General features: G+C 33.2%; 1 protein-coding gene across 6 annotated transcripts; it reads right to left on the reverse strand.

Moving 5' to 3' along the window:
• Nucleotides 1–855: 855 nt before the first annotated feature.
• On the reverse strand, nt 856–23,537 carry LOC134855209 (uncharacterized). 6 transcript variants are annotated; one of them, XM_063871661.1, is made up of 5 exons: nt 23,443–23,537; nt 19,684–20,055; nt 16,853–16,940; nt 16,207–16,351; nt 856–1,351 (listed from the first exon to the last, which is right to left on the reverse strand). In XM_063871661.1, exons 2-5 carry the CDS (start codon nt 19,742–19,744, stop codon nt 935–937), a joined length of 711 nt encoding a protein of 236 aa, XP_063727731.1. In that variant the 5' UTR covers nt 19,745–20,055; nt 23,443–23,537; the 3' UTR covers nt 856–934. The 6 variants fall into 6 exon arrangements, with proteins under 6 accessions (XP_063727731.1, XP_063727733.1, XP_063727735.1 ...); XM_063871663.1 differs by lacking the exon at nt 23,443–23,537 and adding an exon at nt 22,733–22,758; XM_063871665.1 differs by lacking the exon at nt 23,443–23,537 and adding an exon at nt 22,733–22,757 and having other exon boundaries at nt 19,684–19,899.
• Nucleotides 23,538–26,209: the final 2,672 nt, after the last annotated feature.

Below are 26,209 nucleotides of genomic sequence, written 5' to 3' on the forward strand. Positions count from 1 at the left end.
AGGCAAATTGTTCGCTGGATATGCGCGCAGTTTAGTGTAGATAGCTCTTTGCACAAGTCTTTAAACATGTTCTAAATTGTAAAATGACTCACTTAGAGAAACTTTTTTGGGTTCTACGCACAAATACTGTTTTTGTATATTTTGGGTTAGTTCCTTCAGTTCATTCAAAATATCTTTGTTCACTTCGTTTCCAATACATTGTATGTGCAACACAGTTAATCAGTTGGTGACTCCAGTTTTGGGTAACCAGGGACTTCGACACTCTTTTGAATTTAAACTTTTGAGAAGAAATGAAATGAGAAGAATAGCTAATCGCAGAAAAAATCCGTTTATCAAAAACAACTATTCACAGGCCTTCCATGCAATTTTGTGGACATAAAGTATTGCATGAAAAAAGTATGATTCGCTTTTTGTGGAAACTGTATCATAAGCATTTTTAGTCATCCCGGAAAGCTAGCCGTTAGGTTTTGGATTCGAATATATCTACCAAATGTGAAACTTGTTTATGGCAATGAAGATTAAATTTGATCCAAAAGTTGCCTCACATTTCCGACTGTCATTATAATGCAAAAAAGTTTCTACCAAAAATTGTATTCAGTCTTTCGTACTTTTTCAGGTTGCAAGCAATCTATTTTTTTCGGTTGGTAGATTTATCAACCCATTCTGCAACGTCGGGAAAAACTAAATTCTTTGAAAAAAGTGTAAAAAAAACCCCATCACTGATTGCAATTTTTTAGAAACATCAAGTTTTTTTGACCAAAATCTGGGCACAAAACCACTATCCCATCTCATGGAAAGTTTCAAAAATTTTAAATAGAAATTTGAATTACTAAAGGTATTACAAAAAAGATCGCACACAACAAACAATTTATAACAAAATAATGCCGTTTTTTCAAGTGAGTAGTTTAATAATTTTTGACTAACAAAGCGTTTTTTAGCCTATGTCATCTGCAAATTTGAAATTAGCGGAGCAAGGTGTTGAGTTTGCACTTTCATCTGTTTGGCTCATTCTCAGCTTTTCAAACTGCTTTTTCTGCAAATTTTGTTCACTCGGAAAACTTTGAACCTCGGATTGAACAAAATTGATCTGCGGTTTTGCTTCTTTTTTATCAACCTGAACACTTAATAGTGTTTCCGGTGTGTTGTTTTCATTTGGCAAATCGAATGAAACAGTTGATATTTTGCGATACATGTTTTTTCCACTTCTCGTGTCATTGAATTGTGAAGTGATTTTTTTTGTTTCATTTCCTATGTAGTTTGGGTTCGGTCCAATTTTTAGGGTTAGTCCTTGGTCGTTATCTTGGATATCTGCATAGCTGATGCTGTACTTGTAGTGGAAATTATCAGGATTCTAAATAAAAGAAATTTCATGAAGTTTTATTTGGTTGGATTGAGTTTAAACTTAAACTTTTTTCATTATGATGAAAAGGAAAAAAAAACTCTCCCTAAAAATGAAACTTCTTTGAACCATTGAAATTAATCAAAAAATATAATATTGCATATTTTTAGAAAAAATAAGCAATAGACATTATTATATGGGAAAACATAATACAAAATTTGCCTTGGATAACCAAATGGAACCTGATCTAAACTACATTTTATGATTGGATAAATTAGATATTTTACCAATGTAAAGTATTTAATATTAACCAATCATGATCCATCTGACTAACAATCCACTTATTTGTAAGTGCTGAAACTACTTGTAATTTCAGCACCAGAGAGATTTGAATTTAACTTAGAAGCTAGTTGAACTCTCCCGAGTACTTCAGCAGCCGCAATAAACCAGTATACCGTAGATCTATTGAGCCTAGCAGAGACTAGTTAAACAACCTGAGACTAGATAGCATAAGAGTAAGATTAGGATCGGTATTAGACTAAGAAGTTGCACGAATCTATCCGGCCGAAAATAAGATAGCGTGACGAGCAGACGGTGTACCCTATCCGAAATTACTCTATGAGTTGACCACATCGGTCCTAACTCAAAGCTCTTTGTTTTCTAACTGAATTTGAGAGTGAATTGATTTGTAACTGTGAACGCCCCCGACAAGATTTGGCTTTACCTTCTAATATATACAATAACGATTGATAAAAAGATCTCAGATCGTTTTCCTAACTTCTGCAGTAATATACAAAACATGTTTGAAAAATATTTAGTGAAAAATCAAAATAAAAATTAGTAGCATGACAATAAATGGTTAGTAATTATAAATCATCCTGTTGTTCCAGCTTCATCACCTAAACATAACAGCATTCATAAGCTCACTAATATCATAAAAATACTAAATCTTTTCTTTACACAAATTTAAATCATTTTAAACTTAAATTCACTTAATTTTAAAATCAGATCATCAAGGCTTATCCTTGGATCTTAAATCATTTTCTATTTAATTAAATTTAAAACTTGATCATCAAGGCCTATCCTTGGATCAAAAAGAACAACTTTGTTCTCCCCCACCCACTTAACTAGTGTCTAACGACCTCAAACGTCGATTCACTATCCAACCCTTTCTAAAAACCCAGGACTAATAGAAATTTTTGAACAAAACTAATCATTCAAATTAGGATAAACAGTGAAGAACTTCGGTTATTCATCCTTCACTTGATCCTCCCTCTTACCAGACCCAGGATAAATCTTAGACTTAGTAAGTTTAAAATAGTATCTAACGAACTACTCGCGTTCTAATTATACCTGAACCTTGTGGATCGATTTACTATTCTCCAACCCTGAACACAATCACTACCCTTAAGTAAGATTAAGTAAGTTAACACCTTAGCTTATACTAGCCACGAGAAAGTATAAAATCATTCTTCGGAATCGATATACTTTTCTCCCCAACCGTGAACAAATAGACCCAGGTTAGGCTAACAAAAAAATCGTAAGGACTAACAGTTTAAGCAAATAGAAATCATTTAACAACCTTTTGCACCCGTCATCCTAAACCTTATGTCATTTAAAAACCTAGGAAATAAACAAACAATCGTTTTACACAATTGTGAAATTGATAACAAAAAATACGACCTTGTAATCACACCTCATACACAAACAGTTGGATACGTTAGAACAAAACGACAAACATTAAAGAGAAAAATAATAACTAAACAAAGACAAATAACACGAAAAAGATTTTCAAAAAATCGAAACGCATTTTCAGAATCAGAAACCAACAGTTTAGACGAACTTTATAAACTAAAAGAATCAATAGATAAAAATTGCCCAATTCACGATCAATTATATTTCTCTGACTCAGAAACAACTTCAAATTCATCAAAAAGAGGAAAAAGAAGAATAAAAAAGCAGTATAAACACAAACCAGTACATTTATACAATTGGAATCAACCAATTAGACACAATGATAATTACATATTAACGGTCATCGAACGAAAAAATGAGCTCAACGCACACCCCAGGTGAAGAAAGTCCAGATGATGATGATATTTTCCCCTTTATCGTAGATGCAACCACTGATAGAGGACAGCATATATTTTGCAAAAATTTACTCTTAAATTTGTTTGAACCCGGAATCAGTCCATGTAAAACAGAGTTCCTAGATGTAAAAATCAAAAGACAAATTATCGATCACTATCTAAAAGATATATGTAACCTAACACAACAATAAGGAATCTACTCCATAGAATTCAACTCACCAAATCAGAATCACAATAAATATATAATTCAAACAGACGACCTTGATTTAGAATTTTCAAAAGTATTCTCAGAATATATAAAAAGCATCCAATATCATAACTCACAAAGAGCAAACTCCATATTCACCAATGAAGTTTTTGCGATAATATATAGTTATATATCGATATTAGAAAACGAAATCCAGATACCAAATGTCTCACCGACAGAAACATCTAAACATATAAGAGTACGACATGAAATCACACTACTCTCTAGTTTTCTAAATATAATTAAAGAAAATTTCACGAAAGATGAAGTTTCCCAACATACAAAACACGACTTACAAAAAATTTTGGCATGGTTCATAATAGATTATTTCACACATAATATTGATTTAATTTCACAAGCAAGAAAAAATTTTAGACCCCAAAACTCAAACGATGATACTGCCATCACAGAACAATCAGACTATGTTTGGGACCCCGAATGGTCTCATCCCGCATTCATAAACTTCCCACAATCAATCTCAAGTCAAGCTATAAGTACGATATCTTATGTAAGAGATTATGTAAGAGTAATACCATTAACCATTGATGCAACACCATTAAACTATAATACATTTTTACCCGATATGCAAAATAATAGTTTAAACTCTACAGTCATACACAATGAAAACCTCAATGGAACTAAGAATCTTACTCAACAAGATATCCAGACACCATCACACTTCATAAATGAAGAAATCGTACACACAACAACTACACAACAAAGTATTTCACCGATACGCCCAAAATTAACAACACCAAGAAATACAAATCCTTCACAAACACAGGTAACCTTACAATCAACCGTTAAACCTTCGGTTGCCCCAAAATATTCACACATGGATTACCAAACATACAGACCCATGACGATACCGCCAAAAACACGCAAAACGTTCACTAGAAACAATTTTGCAGACCATAATTATAATTACACACATCCATCAAAAACAAATTATCAACCACGAAAAAATTTTAGTAATTATACAAGATCTCGAAACTGGGATAACTCAATGGCACCACCTAATTCAGTAAATTTCCAAACAAATTTACATCCTCCACAGGATCGTAGTGAAAACTATCCATTTTTTCAACAAAATAAAAATAAAAAACAAACATCTTATCAAATGGATTACTTATCCTCAGATGATGATTTCTTACAACCAGATAGATTAGCACCCTATAATCAAGAATATCGTGGACAAGGAATACAGAAACCACATACATATCATAGAATTTTTTCTCCACAACCAATAGATACACAAAACCAACAACCAATTCAGCAACAAAACCCAATTAATACACAATCTTTTCAACCAATTCAGCAACAAAACCCAATGATTGCAAACTCGTACCAACCAACACAAATGCAAAATGAAATACCACTCCCATATTATCTTCAACAACACGAAATAACAAGAAATCAACTTTCAAATTTTTCTCAAATGCCAAATGCAGCAGAATCATTACAAATGACAATGAATCCATACCTTATGGGTGGATCATCAATAACATCAAATAAACCTTTAATGGTATTCACAGGAACAGACCCTGAATATTCTGTAGAAGACTATTTAAATGCAGTAACAGCAAATTTGATTTTAAATATAGGACCTGAACCAATTAATACGCCACTACATCAAAACTGGATACATCGACGCACAGCGTTGATACAAACAACTTTAGATGGCGCAGCCCAAAAATGGTTTTCAGTATTGCCTATAGAAATAAAATCAAATTGGAAAAGGTTTACACAAGAATTTTCAAAAATGTTTGACTCCGAAAGAAACAAACAACAACAAAGAGTTTTATGTAATGAAATTCGCAGATTACCAAACGAAACCATCAAGCAATTAGCAGTACGAATCGAAACACTAGTTCGAAAAGCATATTCATTAAATACACATGACTATAAAAACACAAAGATGACAGAAATCTTAATGATGACTTTAACACCGCAATTAAGAAAAATAGCAATAAACAAGAGAGCATCCCATCCTTCTTCAATTCGAGAACCCGATTTAGATTTTCGAAAACTAGTAGACAAACTAGAACAAGCAGAAATCACAATGAAACTCGAAGAAACGGAAAATCTGAAATTACAATACGTTAACAGAATTGAAACAGCTTCAACAAATATAAACAATATACAGGAATCAGATACAGACCTCGTTGAAAAAATCACTGAAATACTAAATATTTACGAAAAACACCCAAACTTTAAAGGCAAACCATCTTTCAAAAAATGGTGTAATTATTGCCGACGATACGGACATAGTATTTCTGAATGTAGACAAAAACAGCAAGACAATCAAAATAAACCTCAAAAATATAAAGAACCAAATAAATCATTCTATCAATACATGAAAAAAGATCAAAATCTACCGAACAAAACAGTCTACAGCAACAACAGTTCAGGAAAACCACTCCCGAACAATACAAATTATACAAGAAATCAATCACCATATAACTCAAGTTATAGAGGAAGATCACCAGAACGAAGAAACACGCAAAATTCATCACAAAATCACTACAATAGACCAAATAGTCGAAATAACTATTCCAGACCAAATTCAAATACACAACGATTTGTTTCTAGATCTAATTCCCAATCAAGAAATAATTACTATCCAAACAATCAATCACGAAATTCATCATACAATAGGAATAGAAACTACTCCAATAATCGGAATAGAAGTTATTCAAACAACCGAAACCAGAATTACCCAAACAATCAATCAAGGAATAATTCATATAATAGATCGAACTATAACAGACCAAACAATAATTACCCAAACAGATCGCGAAATAATTCACAAAATCGACACTCAAGTTATAATAATCGTTATAGAAATTATTCCCAATCACCACACCGGAATAATAATAACTATAATAATTCTAATAATCGCCACAGAAGTAGTACACCTAAACATCAAAGACATATTAATCAAGTACAATCTAATCCAGAAACAACATCAGACCCTCCAGGTATTGATGACACAGTAACTGATACGTTACAACTCAATCAAATAAACTGTGGATCATCAGATTCAGAAAGCGATGCAGAAAACACTCTCTCCGTCAATATGATAAAAGTCGAAAATGACTATGAACCTGTTATATATGAACAACCTTTTTCATCACACATATATGAGAATCAATCAGAACTCCTTCACAATTATTATATTGAACCCATCCATTCCACACCGACGACACAAAAAACTAATGAAATTAACACTACAAATCAACCCAATGAGAACGAAAAAACAAAATGCTTGAATACAAATCACATCTATCAAAACATAACAAAGGAACAAAATGATTTTCACCTCGGAAATCAAAATACAAAATCAACCACCACAAAAAACAATACAAAATATCTAGATCAAAATACATCTCAAAAAGAAAGAAAAAATAGAAAAATGACAGAACAAATAATACCCCAAGAACAAATCGACAAATCAGAACATAGAGAGTCTTCACGACTTAGAAATCAACCACGTAAAAATTATAAATTATTCATCCCACAATCTAAAATATTAAAGAAAGTTGAATTTCAAAAACAACTTTAATTCTACATTTAATAATCTTTGCACCTCTGAAACATTTTACACTTTCAATTTTCAAGATAACATGCTGACAAACACGCAGCGATTCTAGTTCAAAATTAGCCAATAGGATTCATCCAATCCGTCACCTTCTATAACTTTAACACAAACCAACTAGACGAAAAATATTAAACTCCAGGCATATCTATAACTATAACTCTACGACCTCCAGGTCAAAAATAAGCAAACCACTCCAACTTGACAACTAAAATAAATATCACCATAATATCATAACCCTCCCTTATCTAATAAACCAAAGATCAACAATGTTTCCCCAACTCAGACCTCAAATATCCCCCAAACAAATATGTTAATTTAGCCTAAAGTAAAAGAACGACCATTTTATTTAGCCTAAAGTATAAAAATCTCAAAAATACCCCAGATCATTTGACAAATGAAAATAAAGACAAAGAAGACCTCCCGATCACCATAAAAATTGCCCCCAACAATTTTTTACAAAACTCAACCCACTTGTCAAAAAACTAATAAATAATCCGACCACACTTGAAAATTGCCCCAAACAACAAAAAATATTCGATCACAAAGTCATTTCTTAAATGCTCTTCTATCAAACAGTCACTAAAATTATCACAAACCTCAAACAATTTTTTACGATACTTGAAACTTTCATAATATTTCTTTTTGATATCCTTGAATCTTTTCTAATAATCTTAATCATTTTTTGTAATATTTTTTTAATTTTCTACACTATATTCGAACTATTTCTCCAACTTTTAAAAACCCTTGATTATATCCACAGGTACGATTTATACAACTTGTCTAAATGATACGAACTATTTTCAGTAGAACTGATATTTTTCTACTATTTGTAATTTTCATAACATTTCTATCATCCCTCATTTTGACCATATGCAAATGTATAAAGAAAGCAATCATCACATTCGCTCTAGCAACAATCCTCCTAATTCTTTTCTTAGAAGAATACTATAATAAACATTATCTTTTTCACTAAAAGAATAGACCAAAAAGCTATCAAAAATTGCTACCCAACAGTCACAAAGTCAGTCTTCACCGACATCATCCCAAGATAACCCAACAACACCTTCAACTACCCAAAATCCTCAAACATCTACACGAATTTCCTTTCAAGATAACCCATACACTTTTGAAGAACGACACGCTCGTTTATCAGAACCACTAGAACCAGTTCAACGACAAGCACCTCTAAGCGAACCAACATATAACTTATACCCAACACTACCACAAGAATTAAGTAGAATAAGAAATCCTAGTCAAAACCAAAATACAGTCGAAATAAATAGACAAATTATACATCCTCGACGAAACAGAAATTTTCAAACTCCCCGAGTTCATTTTGACATACCTCAATCCCCATCACAAAACACTCCAGAAAACCCCATTGGTATATTACCAGAAACCCCTACGCTTCTTTCACAACGTAGCACCTCAAGCCTACCATCAGATTACTTAGGTTCAACACCAACATCTGAACAAATACGTGAAAATCCCTTTAACCCCCCAAACCAGGCATCACGACTACCATATTGGACAACACATTCATTTACACAAGGTGAACTAAATTTAGTCAATGATCCAATAGATATTTCTACGGATACAACAACATCCTCATCACTACCAGAAACATTATCACTACCATCAACACCATCAATAAACCAGATTTCACCACCACCTTTTAACTTAAATTTTCCAAATAATCTCGACGCCAGATATCGAGAACAATCATCAACAAATATCCCTTTAAGACTAGATTGGAATACATTTACAGCCCCTCCACCATTATTTGGACAACATCTAGAAAGTAATCGCCTTCACAACTGGGCACTTAATAGATTACAATACCGACAAGACATTCACGACGATATCCGTGATCACAATATCCAAATACTCCAACAAAACAGTTTACAATTAAAGTTTGAAATCACAGTTAAATTAAACAACATTACTCAACATCCCTACCCATTAAATCCACCAAACATAACAGCTCAATCACTACCACCACCATTTATAACCACTGAAGTAATATATAAATACGACAGATATACCAAAAAGACAATTGGTTACATCACATTTTATAACCCATACTCAGGATTATCATACACATGTATATTCTAAAATTATTAATTTTTCTCCAACTCCTTTTTCTAGTAATCTCAAATCAAAACATAAACCCTTCTCCCCGCACAGGACCCCAAGATTTATTAGTAACACATTACGATTGTGAAGAAAACGAACAAAAAACACTACACAAGTATGCAATAAATCAAGTATCACAATGCGAAACAGAACCCCAAGCCATAGAAACTACAAATGTAATAGCAACACTTTATTCAAAAGCCCGAGCAACTACAGTTATAGGATATAAATTCACAGCAACATTTTCTGAAAAGAAAGTACATTGTTCACAAGTCTCAAACGGAAATAAAAACCGACTTGACCATGAATCATTCTACCAGAGTAATATAGAACGACTTTTACATCTCAATCCCGAAGATTGTAAAAACGAGTTACTCCGACTAAACATCACAAAAAATAAAAACACAGATAGAAATTTAGTATATTTCCAAGTTTTTTCAGATTCTGTACATCAAGCAGAACTTGAAAGATATCAAGGACATATAAAATTAGATGAAAAATACCCATACAACGGCGCACACGGACGATTAACCTATGACATGCACGATAAACACTGGATACCACACATTGGTATAAATGACCCATCAAACTGCAAAGCAGACACAAAAAATAAAGGATACCAAGAAAAAATGTTTTTCGATTGGAAAATACAACTCGAAAAAATACAACTCACACGAAATTTATCAGACAACACAATGATTTATCAAGGAATTAGATTACCTTGTAAAAACGACCAAGGCTATTGTGACCCTACAACAAGAACACAAGCAACAATTGTTTGGTTCCCCGAAGACACATGTACAACATTTCAAGTAGCAAAAATACACGCTCGTATGATAAAATTTCACGAAAAATATTTTATACAATCAATACCATATGAACAAGTAAATCCATTATGAAAAATAAGTTCTAATTATAGAAACATTCATAGTATAGAAAATAAATTAACACGTTTTCAAATATATCAGGAAACAGAACTTGCATGTAAATACAGAAACCCACTTCATAAAACACAATACTCCGAAATATTAGTTGAATACGAAAATGGATTCGACATGACCACTGGAAAAATAAAAGTCGACCCATACGCCACAAGTAATCCCCTAAATGAAGGAACATCATATATACCAGTTAATTTTCAAAAGAATACAGGTCAACCTGGTGGACATTTAAAGCCCCAAGACGATCAAAGCACACGTTTACAAGAACTATCACTAATGAATAGTACACATTTTGGTAATATCCACTATGATATTCACTTAGATATGAAACTAGACTACACGATTAGCCGAATTTTTCGAGAAATGTCACTCTCCGAATTAGAAACACTACACCAACTATGCGAATTAGAAAGAACACAAATATCACAATCACTTGCACTAGCAGTATTAAAAATACCCTACGCAGGATATTTACTATCAGGAAATAGATCAAATTTTTTAGACTATGAAGGAAACATCTTATGGTTTTATACTTGTACTAAAAAAGTATCACCACTTTACGTTTTTGAAGATAAACGATGCTATAAAAGAATCCCTATCTTTTATAAGAATAAAGTACATTTCGTTGACACACTTTCACGAAGAACCTATTTCTGGGATACCGCAGTCCCATGTGGATCAGAAAATAGCCACAACGTAGTACAACTAAACCCTGATGAAGATAAATATTACCTTCTCACCCCATATCCCACATTAATGCAATCACTCAAAAAATTTTCACCAGAAAGCATTCGCGCTATCGCTCGAAACCCAAATATAGACTTACAATCAATAGGAATATACTCAAAATCAGATATTCAACATCACATTAGAACACAACAATTCCAAGAATTATTAACACAAATGGACACAATACAAAGACAATCAATTGACCAAAACTTACGCAAACTTGCCGAAACCGCAGGATTTGCTGACATCTATACGCAAGACTATAGCGGATATTTTAAAGACATTAAAGATTATATATATCTAAACGGTGAAAAATACCGTCCCCAAGATATATCACCTATCAATATTTTTAGCTTTGTTACACTCAAGAATGAAATTCTTGATTTTCTAGGATGGCCCTACTACATCTTAGAAAAACTGACTATTTTATACGCAATGTTTAACTTTATTGGATTTCTTTTTTACTCTTAAAAGGAATCTATAACACATGTGCTATACACACACAAGTCAATAGACAAGCAAGTGTAGCACGCATACTATTTGCAGGATTTTTTGGAATCTTTTCTACATCTATAAACAAAATTCTTTTAGACGCACAAATAAAAGAATATAACACAAAAATAGCAACAAGACAGAACACATACGACGAAGAACATAACAATGTAGACACAACACCAACAGCACCACAGTTACCACCCCTACCACATAACCATCCATTATCCCTAGTCCCACGTAATTTTCGAAATTTAGCCATAACACATAATCAAAATTTTAGACCAACCATATCACAAAGTCCCATCCAACATATAATGCCACACCACTCACAAGATGAAAATACTTATGAACAAATTATAGAACAACCCCATACCACCGCTTTTCAGTCTCAAAATAATAATTTTTTTAGCCCACGATGAGCCGACAACTTGGATCCCTACACCGATCAAATTCCCACCCAACCAACCTCACCACTCCAATCCCAATAATACCACTTTTTGCTTTTCCGCCACCCGATTTCCCCACCAGTAATGTAACATCCGGCATGAATTCCGATACTAATTCACACATCTCAGTTTTATACTCCATCTCACAACTCAATAACCCGAATATTGAAACCCCCGATGAATTTGCCGACTCTGAACCATCTCCATCAAATAATTTTTACACCAATTCCTCAAATTTTTCCCAACCCCCTTTTCAACCCATACTACCACATAACCCTGACCCAACCAATTCTACGCCCTCTTATGCTTCCCAAGTCACTCCAACCTACTCCTCACTTCAATCAGACCAATCATCTCATTCTCCAGACACCCCCCGAATCTCCCCAGAACTAGATAATTTTATTACATTACAACAACAACCCTACCACCTTGATACCCCCACCATAAACCATATTTCATCCACAATAGATTCATCCAACCCTCCTACCCCTACACCCTCTTCAATTTATACTGAATCATTAGCACCATCATCCACATCTACTGAATCTTCACTCAGCACTAATAGAGCTTACCGCACTTTTAAAAGAAAGTTCCCCAACCATCCTTTCCCAGCGAAACCAGGAACAGCCCGTGAATATATCACCCATCCAAAACACACTAACACAAAAGAATTTTTAGCTATCACCTTACCCTCAATTCCACAATACACCTTAAACACCCCTCACGACACTAACGAGACACGTAACTTTGTAGACGAACACGTTTTAATGCCTACCCTTCCTTGGACCTCATATTATCATTTTACTAATCCCCTTTGCTTACCTTTATCTAACACTCACATCGATATAGAACGAAATAAGGACATGCTATATCGACTCACTACACCACTAACACCTAGACAATTTACTTACATTGGATATAAAAAATCACTAAAAACACACACTGCACCCCGAGCAAATGAATATACACTAGAATATTACGATCATAACATCATCAGAACTAACCAAGATCAATTCTTAGACGACGATCGCTTCGCTAACCCACAAATTACCGAAAAATTTTTCATTAAAACACCATATGTATTTACACTAAATATCTTCGATCGCAAGTTTGATCACATTATTTCAGAAGCACTAACAGACACACAAGCCTACGAAAGTTTTAAAGAACGCTTCCAAATATTTTCACTAACCTTTCATTTCCTTGCACCACATGAAAGAGATTTGCACTGCTCACACGATATTATGTTGCGCACTAAACAAACACACACATATACTTATTATCGTTTTATCCAAAATCACTTCGACCTACACACTCCCTCCAGACAACCACACCATCGTTTTCAATTCATCAATTCCAAATACACCTCACCATTCTTTCTTAACTTCACATATTGCATTAAAGATACTAACCTTCATGGTATTCTTCGAAATTATGATCCCATAACCCAAATGTATATTTTTTGTCCCATCACCAAGACCTTCAACGCAGAAGAATCCCGACCCTTCCTTATCCCACACGAGTTTGTACAACCTATAGAAATCCCCATTTTAGAATTCATCCATAACACTAAATTCAATCACAAATTATATAATCTAATCCAAAACACACCTTATGAATTTGCAGTTGGCACTGAAGAACTAACCACCATTAAAGCACTTCAATTGCTTTGGCCACTACTTCAAACTAAAAATATCATCCGCATTTTAGCTAAATTACTAACAACTTCAGATCTCATCCACGACATCTTCCCCCACGGTTTCTTCCCCGACGACTAACAGGTAAGTATGAATTATACATATTACTAACTAATTAAAATATTAGAAACTCACCATTCTTTATCCATGTTTTCTTTAGAATTTTAGCCTTCATCCAACGATCATCTGAAAAATTCACAAAAGAAAAATAAAAAATAGCAAACTTCTTCAAAACTGTTTAAAACCCTATTAAATTTTTGCACCAACAATTAAATAAATATAATACCAATGCAGTAATTTAATTTATAAATTTTGCCCCCACAAGCAGTAAATCTAATAATGATGAAAATTTGTAACTTAATTTTCCACAACAACTAGCAGTAAAATTAAAATTCTATGTAGTAAATTAATAAGAAGCAAATGCAGTACTAACCTTTTGGTATTTTCATTCACTCGCACAAGAATTCTATCCAAACTCGCACAGCTCGCCCACGAAGAATTGTTTAAATAATGAATTTCAGTTTCAAGCTTTCACACTCAACAACTCTAACACACGATAACAAGTTTCAAACTTTCCTTTAACCCGGTTGGAAAGGAATTATACACTAAACAACACTAACCAATGCAGCTTACTAAACACCACAACACATAGTATAACAGCATTACTAAGAAAAGGAAACCAACGGTACCCAAACCGGATTAACCCAGTTTAAAACTGGATAATTTATTCTTTTGAAGACTATTATAAAGTCTAAGAAAGAAATAATAAAACACAAAAAAGTCGAAAGACAAACCCATACCACAAACAATTTGATTTTTGAAAAAAAGGACACAACCAACAAAACATAAGAAAAACCACAACAAACCCAACATAAAACGTTGTCACATAACAGGACCTCTCACAAAAACCGCATGCAATCATACTCCCACTCCTGGCCTAACCCACCAGGAAGGACGTCCTGAGCATGCTCTATAGCCGGCCTAACCCACCGTGCTACATCCACGCTTTGTGACCACACTCCTATTTTTAATAAGAGCTACTCAAGGGTGAGTAACTCTTCAAAATAACTGAACTAAAACAAAAAGCTTTTGTAAAAACAACTAACTAAAATCATAATTAAAAAATATTAAACTAATAAAAGTTTTATAAAATGTAAATTACATTATGCAATACATAGATCAGAATACAACACCAAAGACGAACATCCAAAGACAAAACGACCCTACTACACTCGAGAAAGAATGGCCAACTACAATCAATATGCCGCCCACAATCACAACTCAAAGGATTTAGAGTACGACTTGACTTCGCAGAAAAGGACTTCATTGAACTAGACCAATGACCACCTCGATGTTCAAGTATACGTACATATCCGAGTAACCAGGCATCCCCCCACGCACAATCTCCACGCCATTCCCAGACAAGGTCAAACACAAAGAAGTTCTCATCAATGAAACAGAAAAAACCTGACATAGCCAACCATTCTGAAATCAGATTTGAGTTTGTTGCGAAAACCCAGTCGTTGTCTTGAGAAGACACAACGATTGAATCTGGGACTTCTCTAATAAGAAAACCCAGAAGAAATAAGATGTTCGCCAAATACCAACGTCCATCATCCATCCTTTGAATTGCAGAAAGACTATTCTAAAAAACTCTGTAAAACCCGGATGGGTGGAACCTGATCTAAACTACATTTTATGATTGGATAAATTAGATATTTACCAATGTAAAGTATTTAATATTAACCAATCATGATCCATCTGACTAACAATCCACTTATTTGTAAGTGCTGAAATTACTTGTAATTTCAGCACCAGAGAGATTTGAATTTAACTTAGAAGCTAGTTGAACTCTCCCGAGTACTTCAGCAGCCGCAATAAACCAGTATACACTAGATCTATTGAGCCTAGCAGAGACTAGTTAAACAACCTGAGACTAGATAGTATAAGAGTAAGATTAGGATCGGTATTAGACTAAGAATTTGCACGAATCTATCCGGCCGAAAATAAGATAGCGTGACGAGCAGACGGTGTACCCTATCCGAAATTACTCTATGAGTTATACCCATCGGTCCTAACTCACAAACGAGAATTGTGTTTCCTAAGAAGTTAGTTCTTTGATGTGTCAACGTACTAGAAAAACTAGACAAAAAATGTTCGAAAATTTTTCTGATTATGGATCACAATAAAATAACTGCAAGCATGATTGAGTTTCGGCTACGTCCCGAGTACTAACTGTGGAAAATACACTTGAAAACATATTTATTATCACTATTTAATAAAAAAAACTTGAAATTGGCTGCACGAATATTTAAAACTCTAAGCGCCGGAAAACAGACTTTTTGAAAAGTTTCAATTGAATGTCGATCTATCAGTAACATCTCTGTTATAAAAAAAGAATATTTGAGAAAGAATGAAAAGTTAGATACATATTGAGAACAATTTATAAAAAAATATATATTTTTATTTGTGATTGTGAACTAACATTGAGAGTGAGCGGATCATTGCCATTGAGTCGCTCTGCAACTTGGGTTCTGACTTCTATGGTCACTATGGCTATGGTCAGCGAGAGAACCATGAAACCACACACTATCAAGGCCATAGATATTGGTTTGCTTCTAACTATTTGACTGAAAAAAAAATAAATTGAAAAACTATAATTGACCTAATTCAAAACTTTGTTTTTTTTTTATCAGCAACCGGTTGAATTTAATAAATTGCAAATTATAAACACCTTTAGCATCAAATAGTTCAAATAATTTTTCTTAAATCAACTGAAGATAAAAAATCATGAAACCTAAACAGTTCAGCTTAAGAGAAAAAAATCAGGAATAAAGGCGGCCAAAAATTGATATTTAAACGATGATTTGAAAGGAGACAATTTTTACCAATAGCTCAGTACTGACGAAACTATCAGTTCAAACTTTTCGCAGCATTCAATTTTCCTAGCGCAAGTTCAAATATGACGGTTGTGTTTGTAAAAAGGTGGACCGACATACACAATATATTGAAAATTGAAAAAATATATATTTCAATTAAAAGAAGGATTTTTATTCCTTCTTGGTCACATGATTTAACAAAGGCGCTTTGTTATAATTGTCTTTTGACATAAGTGTTCACAATCATATCACCTGCAGTTCATTTGTTTTTGAAGGTCATTGTCTCCCAGAAGACAGAGTGGCCCCCAGACAAGACCCACAATTCCAGACAGGAAAATCCCTGCGGCAGAAATACATTTACTCATCAATCAAATTGAGGCGAGGGTAGTTTTTCTTAACGAGCTCGTAGAATTAGTTAAGCTTCAGGAGAATAAAACAATTTACATCATCATTAAGAATTGGTTATTCAAAAAGCTGAAAAAACTTGATTGGTTAATTAGAGTTTTCGACACTTTCGAGTTCGCCAGTGAGACTTTCTGTCAAATTGTTATTTTTTCCCCTGATTTGAAAACTTTAAGTCGATTGAAGCTATTAACTGCGGAGTTTCATGGAAAAAACTCGATTTCAAGATTGTCTAAAATATTGCCATTAAAACCCATTATTGTTCAAGTATAGACCATGAAATCGAATGTATTATCCTTACGACCGATTTTTCCGTGAATAAAAATCAAATAATTTGGATTACAATTCATTTCAAGTTCATCATGATTGATTATAATTGATGGTAATCTCAGAAGTTTTCTGCAAAACTATTTTAGAAGGATGAAACAGACTTTTTAAATTATTTTTAACTCACTGACTATTTGGTTTCTAAACCTGTTCCCCTCATAAAACACATCGCCTACTTTTAAACCCCCTGTTCAAAAATTTACCCTCCCCCCCAGCACACAAAAACACACTTATACACCCATAAAAAGATGTAAAGGGGAGGGAGAGAAGGAATTTGAATTTGAGGGTGGTTGAATCAGGTGAAGAGGTAAGGGAAATTCAATAAAATAGTTAGATCCAAAAAACACAAAATGTAAGCATAAAATTTTTAATTTTGGAGAAAAATTTTTGATTGTTAAGAGAATAAAATTAAGAACCACAAATTCTTCATACAAACCAAAAATTGTTTTGAAGGGAACACACTGTTCTAGTTTTGAATACTTGAAATTTCAACCTCTTTCATTAAAATACATAATTCATTATATTCTATATAATAATAAATTCGGTTACGAATTGAGCACATTACAGAAATTAATTATTATAAATGCAGAACTTTGGTAGCGGCGATCCGAATGGTCACCGTGAGGCTGCAAGCTTGTTTGCAGTGCCATTTGAGAGAAATTTGGAGATTCAGAATCCATGTTTTTTGTTCTTATCCAATTTAAACCTAAAAATTTGCATAAACCGTTTTTGTTGATGTGGATCTAAACCATAAAGACCGAGGATTTTTATTCATGGTTTCCTAAAATAAAACAATTTAGTTAGTCATCAAAAAAATTCAACCAAGTTTTCCAAAAAACCTTAATTCATTATAAACAACTTTCATGAATTTTTTAATGTTTGATTTTGTAGGAATATATTCGATCAGTAATGCATTATAATCATCCATTTTAGCTTTTATAGAGATTGGTAAGTATATTCCATTATAGTTGTCTAATATCTATAGAACTCCGTTGCAGTGGCTATTTTGCAAATTGCTGATAGTGTTTATCTTGCAAGATCGATGGAAGAATATGACCATCTTGCAACTAGCCTGTTTTCTCCTCTCATAATAATCAACCTAAAGCGTTTTTCCAATCAAAACGCGGGCGCTGTAATTTGTTTAATTTGCTTAAGCATTTAGTATTCATAAGGTTTATGTGAATTTAATCGGTTGATTGGCTTTTTTTCTTCATAACGGCTCAACTTAGAATAGAATTTTTTGAATGCTAAAAAGTTTTATGGCCTTCTTTTACTAAACAAATAGAAGTCGAAATTTTATTCGAAAATGATTGATAAACTACTGAGAACAACTGCTAGTTTTTGCAGAGTGAGAATTTTTTTAAGGCGCAGAATGAGACGTTTTTAAAAAACTATACAAAAGGGCCGCTTGTTCACAGCCATAATAAACTCGTGTTGACCTCCATAGAACAAAAAATTTGATCAGAAAACTCCTTGAACCACTTATATGAAAACAAATAAGTCATAAGAATTATTTATAAAATTTAATTGTATATAGGGTGACAAGTGGTAGGTAACAGGTTACAAATCGTAACGGGCGACAATTCGTAACAAGGCATTATGGCAAGTTTAACATGCTTCCTCCGCTGCGCTTACATCCGGCACGAGAGGAAAATTGCGCTTGAATCAGTGTTTCCCGCTTACTCTATTGTTACGCTATGAATTATCACTTGTTACGAATTGTCGCCTGTTACAAATTAATATATAATAGGGCTGGTCGGCCTAAAAAGATCTAATAAAAAAATAGACCCTTCGATTATTGAAGGGGTCGATTTATTAGTGAGAGGGTGTTTAAAAAATGTTGTCAATTGATGTAATATAATATACACTTTCTATGAATTGAGTATAAACTCTTCAGCGTGTCCATACGTTCAGATTGTACTTTACCTTTTTACTTTACCTTAAAAACATGAGAAAAATTTCTTATACAAATTTGGTACAATAATCGTGGTTCCTTTTTTGATCGAATTGATTTTCCGAACACTCCCGGAACACTTTAAAGACCCTATTTGGACAAAATTTCAGCGCCCTATTTCAAAAACTTTGAAAAAAAAGTCGAAAATGCTGTTTTGGAAAATGCGTTTTCGGCTCGCATCCCAGTTGAAAACTTGTATAAATTGGTGCCAAGGAAACGGATGTCATAAATTTATACCCAAGAAGGGGCGTTTTGGTTGGCGAGGGGGACGAAATCCTGATGACAATTCCCTGGAAAAAATTGGCGATGTATTTTTTGAAGTATTGTAAAAAAAATGTTCGAGTATGGTTGGAATAAAAAGGGTAATGGTGTGTAAGATTTAAAAAAGACCAAAATTCACCTGATATTCCGAGAATAGTCAATCCAACAGCAACCCATCCAAAACAAGTCTTAATAGTCATTGACCTCTAAGCAGTTCTGTTTCAGAAAGAAGATAATAAACGTCGAATAATTTTTAACTGGTTTAACACCAGTGGATAAAATATAATCAAATAAACACCAAAAGATAATAAAATTGGGGAGACTTCGGATGGAGCCGGAGCTGAATATTAATAAGCTACACAGATAAAGGAAAAAAATGCGAGTGATTGAAGATTGAAGTATGTCATTAAGATAAAAACGCCCCAGGTTATGGGTTATAACTCAAGTTATAAACTTTCCAAATCAGCATTTAAACGTCAAAAGGAGACCCGGGAGATCTTTTACGATTACGCTAAATCAAATTTCATATTTCAGAAGTCAAAGTTGATTAAACTTCGAATTCATTTTATGGTTTTATCCCCCCCCCCCCCCCCCCCAATGAAACGAATCTTTTGACTATATTGAAATCGAACATTGGTTAAAATAATTTGAAGATGGTAGCGAACACGTAATAGTTTTTTTGCTGCAATTTTGTATAACTATGTCTGTTGGTCCTGTGAATAAAATTATGATTTTATAAACTAGATAACTTTTCATAACCGCTCTAGATATTATAAAAAACATTTTTTCAGGAATGCTCTATCATTATCTTATATTTGGAGTAAATGGATATTTTGCCTTAGTCTTTGAAAATTTTGTTTGATGATTTAAACAAACAAAAATGAAAAAACATAAAAATTATCAGTAGTTTCTGTTGAAAACCTTCTCTATCCCTTGAATTTTCTTTTTTTTCGATTCTTCTCCTTCCGAAAAGTCACTTGGGATTTTCTTTGTTTGACCTTCAAGTGAACAGCCGAAATTTCTATTACCAAATCTTATCAATTCTGCCCTCAAAAAGCCTTCAGCTTTGTAATTCAAACACCGTCATACCCTAGTGTCAAAAATAAAACGTTTCTGTGTATTTTACTTCAAAAAATCGAATGGAATGGCAGTTAAATGGGGCGAAATCGCAATCAGCCTGAAGGCGTAATAAATGTAACACAGATTTGTTAAACAAAATACCTAAAAAGCAAAAATAGAACTAATCTTCTTATAGGTCATTTTCGACGATTCTAAAAACATAGGTATTATCTTATACATAAAATACCATCATAAAGAAACATGAAAAAAAAACATAGATGAATGAAAACCTTTTTTTTGAACCCGCTTTGAAGTTACTTGTGCTTATAATTTCAATCGAACATTGCTTCCAAAACTTTAATCAAAAATTTGTGCTTTGAACTTTACCAAAAACTTTTCCAGAATAAAAACTTTACCAATTTTTTTTTTGAAATGTGGTTAATAACACTTTACAATTCAGTAAAGCAGCCAAAAAAGAGGAAAGGAGTTTTTCTTGAAATGGGTTGTAACTTCATATTTTGGTCCTTTCCCTTGTGGATTAATGGTCGTAATTTGCAATTTTCTTCTTATTAGAGAATTTCATCTTTTTGTTAGACTGTTAGTTTCCAATTTTAGCTGCGCGTTAAAATGCGGAGAGCTCCGATTGACTTTTTTTTAAATGAATTAAAATTTGCGCTGGTCTACGATTGTTATTCTAAAAAATGAGTATCTGAAGATGTAAAAATTTCATGAAAACTGCTGATGACAACCTTTGTACCGAATAAAAATGTGTTCAGCTTCATTTTGTGACATCAGTTAAATAAACTTTTCCAATTCTCCAAAAGCCTTCAAATCGCAATCAATTTATTTGAGATAGGTATTCCAACTGCTTTTTTTTCTTATTTAATTTTTCTCGTGATACACCAAAACCACCATTTTTTTTTGCCTTTTCTTCACACTGAACAAGTTTGATTTTTTTTTAAATTGAGCTCTAATAGTCGTGTGTTGGTTTCCAGAAAAGAAACCAATTTACCATCATTAGGGCATTAATACAAAATCAAACAATTTGTTTTTATAAAACAATTTTTTGCGTTAAAACAAAACCAAACAAATTTACAATATTTTCGGCAAGAACGTAATTATAATTATAAGAAACCGAAAAGACTTTTGGTTAGAAAATTTGAAATGGATGAGTGTTATGTCAGGAAGAGTAACTTTAATGCCTAATTTATTGGACCAAATTTTCTAAATCAATCAAACGATCCTCTCAAATAACGCCGTCTCAAAAGTTGTAAAAAAACCAAAGGGCGGTGGAAATTAGGGTAATTATGAAAACTTAGTAGAAGCCTATCTTGTTTTCCTTTTTGCCTTGAGCTGTTTATATTCGTGTGAAGCAAGCTTGGCAAACTGGCACAGGTAAAAGATTGCAAAATAAGTTCAAAAGGAGTCCAAACTGAAAAATATGAACTGCTTCTTTGCTCTCTGGTAAAAAAAAGAGAAATGAGAATTAACGACCTGGCCCTAAAGCAGCAAAGTACATTTCTGCAGCAACACTGCTCTTTTTTCTGTTTATTTGTTTGACGTAGGAAAACAACCAAAAATACGAATAAATCGTAATATTTCCCAAATGAAGTATAAATCTTCCTTTCAAGGAAGTCCGAAAAGAAACTGAGTTCAAATTAATTCTTTATGAGGTTTATACATATAAACATATGTGACCACAGATCAAAAAATAATAAATTTCTTATGAGTTTTTTGAGATTTTGTGCAAATAAGGTACTTGCGTTTCCGGCGCGTAACCTACTATACTCGAGTTAAAAAGGATATCTTCATCCTTTTTTTTATATATCGACCAACGACATTAGCCAAGCTTTCTTAGATCGCTCACCTAAAAAATCCCTGTATCTTAAAATTTTTCAACGCACCATAAAAATAGAAAGTTTGGCGCAAAAAATGTCATTAAGTTTTTTTAAGTTCAGGTAAGATAGCCAGGTCAAGTCCTTATCAACCCGCGCGTAAAGCTTATCCCCATCGTGAAATGGGTAAAAAAACGTTGGTCTGATTTAAATAACTTCTCAGATGAACAAGAGCAAAGCACTCTTCTTTAATTCTGTTTCCAGATTTTTTTAGCAAAGAGTTAAAGAGCATACAATTATTCGAGGTAAGACTGTTTTTTTTTAATTTTGTTTTCCGTTTATATAAAATGAGAAAAAAACGTGCAAATATGTTGGGAGAGACTGGCTGTTTATTTATTTTGCCAAAATACAATTAAGAGGCACTCGAGCCGAAAATTGTCGCAAAATTCATTGAAGTGGTCTGTGGAAGCCATTCAACGATACAGAGGCGTCATATTTCTGTCGCCAATTCACGAAAAAAAAACAACGAAGTGTATTCGAGCGTTTAAAATGTGTGATCCTTTTTTCAATAGAGTGTTTAGGTGAAAATAATTGAAAAGAACACGCAAAAACCAAGTATTTTTTTTGAAACAGAAGACATGAACAATTTTGCTCCAACCGCCACCCCAAAAAGCTCTTTTAGAAAGCGAATTCGATTCTGCGACTAGTAATGTCCTGAACTGGCTAAAGTTGCCCAAGCATGATGAGTTCAATTGGCAATTTCATTTGATTTTTTTCGTCTTTTCGCTAACAAAACTGTTTTTATACGATGGTTAGTGGACAATTCTTGGCAAACGCAGAAATTTATTCTCCTCATTTGCATATCACTGGTGGGGGCTCTTTTCCAATCACCCTCCCCTACATGTTAACTTCATTTTTGAAAAACTACTTTCTTGTTGTCATTATGTAACAAAATTGTTGATGAAGAACAATTTAACTATTGTGAACACGTTTGTTTTTCATACCTTATATCGTAACATAACGCATTCAGCCATGATAACAATTGAAACAACAAAGAAACTTGAGAATATGAAATGCGAGTAAGTTGAAAATAGTCCACTGGACCTATCATTAAATGTTACAGAACAATATTGCCAAACGATCAAGCTCTATAATCTCAAATAGCGCTTTTAATGACAGAAGAAGAAGAAGAAGAAGAAGAAAAAACAATTACACTTGTTAAAATGATGTAATCTGTAATAAATTGTGTAAATGAATCCTCAAAATTTTGTAAAGCAGTAAAAAGACAACTTCGAGAACCGTTAAATTAGCAAACTTCGTTAAATTAAAAACCAGTAGGCTTAACATTATGTGTTCTTAAAATTGAATACCAAAGCTTGACAAATTTCGTTGATATTTTTTCGTTTGATCACATCTTCCAGCATTCATACTGATTACAGCAAAGTTTCTAAAATTTAAGTCGGATGTTTTTTGAAAAAAAAAAACGTTTATTAAATAACATACAAAAATGGGACAAAATAGAATAGTAAAGGATGCAGATAGTTTTTTTAAAATCTTTTGTATGTTTCATTTTGATTTCAGAATTTCTAACTTTTTTTGTGTTCTGTTTTCTGTATTCAAAACAAAATCAATGGTTATAGGCTAGGTTTTTGCCGATATCAGTGTTCTGCCTAATGGACTTTTTCTCCTTGATGGGACGTATTTCGTTCGGCTTGTTGTACCATAGGATTTCTTTTCGTTATTCTTCAGGTTTGATTTTTGTGTGAAGGTGGCTCTACATCTGTCGCACGTGTGTCCACTTTCTCTGTGCATACTCTTTGTATGTATCGCTAGGCCAGCTCTCGAATTGAATGTTCGTTTGCGTTGTTTACATTCGGTGTTCACACTTATCATTTTTGTGATTGCTCGATTGTTTCTCAACCGTTCTCTTTTGAATATTTCTATCGTGTCAGGTTAGACATCGGACTCTTTAGTAGCGCTTGCTTCTGGTTCCTGTTCAGAGCCTTTTCTTCTATCTCTAGCTGGTGCAAGCCTGCTTCACGCATTAACTCGACCCAATGTCTGAGGTTGCATCAGTACTTTATTTTCGGTTTCGCAGTCTCTTCCAGCTTTCTCAACCAAAGGTTTTTTGTTTTACTCTCCCGTGGTCAGGCATTCGTATTATGTGTCCTGGCCATTCCATACTACGTTCTTCGATTTAATTTCTGATTGATTTTATTCGTTGTTCTTTTCTCACATTCCAATTTTTTTTTGTGCTTTTGTTCCATTTTTTAGTGGCTCTTGGTTTTTGGAACTCTAAACATATCGATAGAATTTGTCCTTTTTATTTTGTATTTGGTTGATTTCGGATAATGTCCAGGTTGGTACTTGGCATTCGAATATTATTGTGCTTTCTACTACCTCTTCTATCGCTCGTGCTTGCGTCCTTTTTGTTAAATTTGAGTTTTTTTTGACAGTTTTTAGCCTTGTTCCACGCCCTCATTACGGATTGGATGCGCAATTTAGTATCTTCGGACTCAACTAGCCACATATCTTTTAATCTGGTCGCTGCCGCACTATTTTCGCTCCAGTGTTTTGTTCTGCTCAATCCTTTTGTTTTTTTTTTCTTTTCGAAGACCCGGGATGACCAAAAATACTAGTCATATAATTTTTGCATTTATGGAAAAATACTAGTCATACACTTTCCATACAATTCCATACGTACAGAAAATTGCATGAAAGGTCTATGATTAGTATTTTTTCATATATGGAAATTGTATGACTAGCATTTTTCTATAAACCAAAAATTTTGATTTTTTTCATTTCAGTTTCTCAAAATTTTTTGGTTGTGTTTGTAACCGAACACAAATGAAATAAACCTTGATTACTCAAACGTAGTAACCAAAGGTTTGGCCGTCTCGCATTAAAAGTGCATTGGAAACAGCCTGATATTTGTTACTTCTGTCTCACACAAATAATATAACGAAAGTAATGAACTTTTAAGTTTTAGCAATAATTTTCAAAAATGATTATTTCTAAAAATTTAACTTTTAAATTACCAGACATTGATCAAGGCATACAAATTAATGTCATACAAAAGAAAGAGGAGTTTTAAGCGTTTTTGAAAAAAGTTATGAAGAGAAAAGGAAAAAAATCTAATCTTAGTATATCCAGGACTACGTTATACTCACAAAAAATTAAATTTTGAATGCAAAATTTTTATTTCAAAAAATGTTTGTTTGAATACAAAAATTAGTTTGCGATTGAAAAAAAAACACAAAAAATTTTTTGAGGGCAATTTCAAAAAAAAATTTGAAACAGTTTTGTCGTCGCCATCAAAAAAATGCTAGTCATACAATTTCCATATATGGAAACAGTATGACGAGTGTTTTTTTTTCAGAAAACAAATATAAAAAAAGTCAAGGTTTTTAGTTGTAGCAGCCCAAAAAAAAACGCTTAAATGTTTTGCCAGTAGTTGAATTGACTGTTCAGAGCTTTTTTTTCACAAATTTTTTTTTTAATGCTAATTATACAATTTCCATGTATGGAAATTGTTTTAGCAGCATTTTTTTCATACCATTTTTTTCCCTTTTTTGTGAAGAGATACCAATTTCGATACCAAAACAACTATAAAACACCTTTGAAATTCGTTTAAAATTATTTTACAAAAATGTATGAAATTTGTATGACTAGCATTTTTCCATAGACTGAGTGTATGAAATTGTATGATTAGCATTTTCGGTCTATGGAGGTCAACCCGGGGAAGCTCATGACTCTTTTGGTTTTGTTTTT

The sequence above is a fragment of the Symsagittifera roscoffensis genome, chromosome 10 (genome assembly GCF_963678635.1).
Source record: "Symsagittifera roscoffensis chromosome 10, txSymRosc1.1, whole genome shotgun sequence".
Classification (NCBI taxonomy): domain Eukaryota; kingdom Metazoa; phylum Xenacoelomorpha; order Acoela; family Convolutidae; genus Symsagittifera; species Symsagittifera roscoffensis.

Excerpts from the sequence above, each read along its gene's own strand:
- LOC134855209 (XM_063871661.1), bottom strand. The coding sequence starts at position 19,744 with ATGACTATTAAGACTTGTTTTGGATGGGTTGCTGTTGGATTGACTATT. Across the intron at positions 16,941-19,683 it reads GACTATTCTCGGAATATCAG|GGATTTTCCTGTCTGGAATT; the intron begins GTGAATTTTGGT and ends TTTCTGCCGCAG. Across the intron at positions 1,352-16,206 it reads ATGATCCGCTCACTCTCAAT|AATCCTGATAATTTCCACTA; the intron begins GTTAGTTCACAA and ends TCTTTTATTTAG.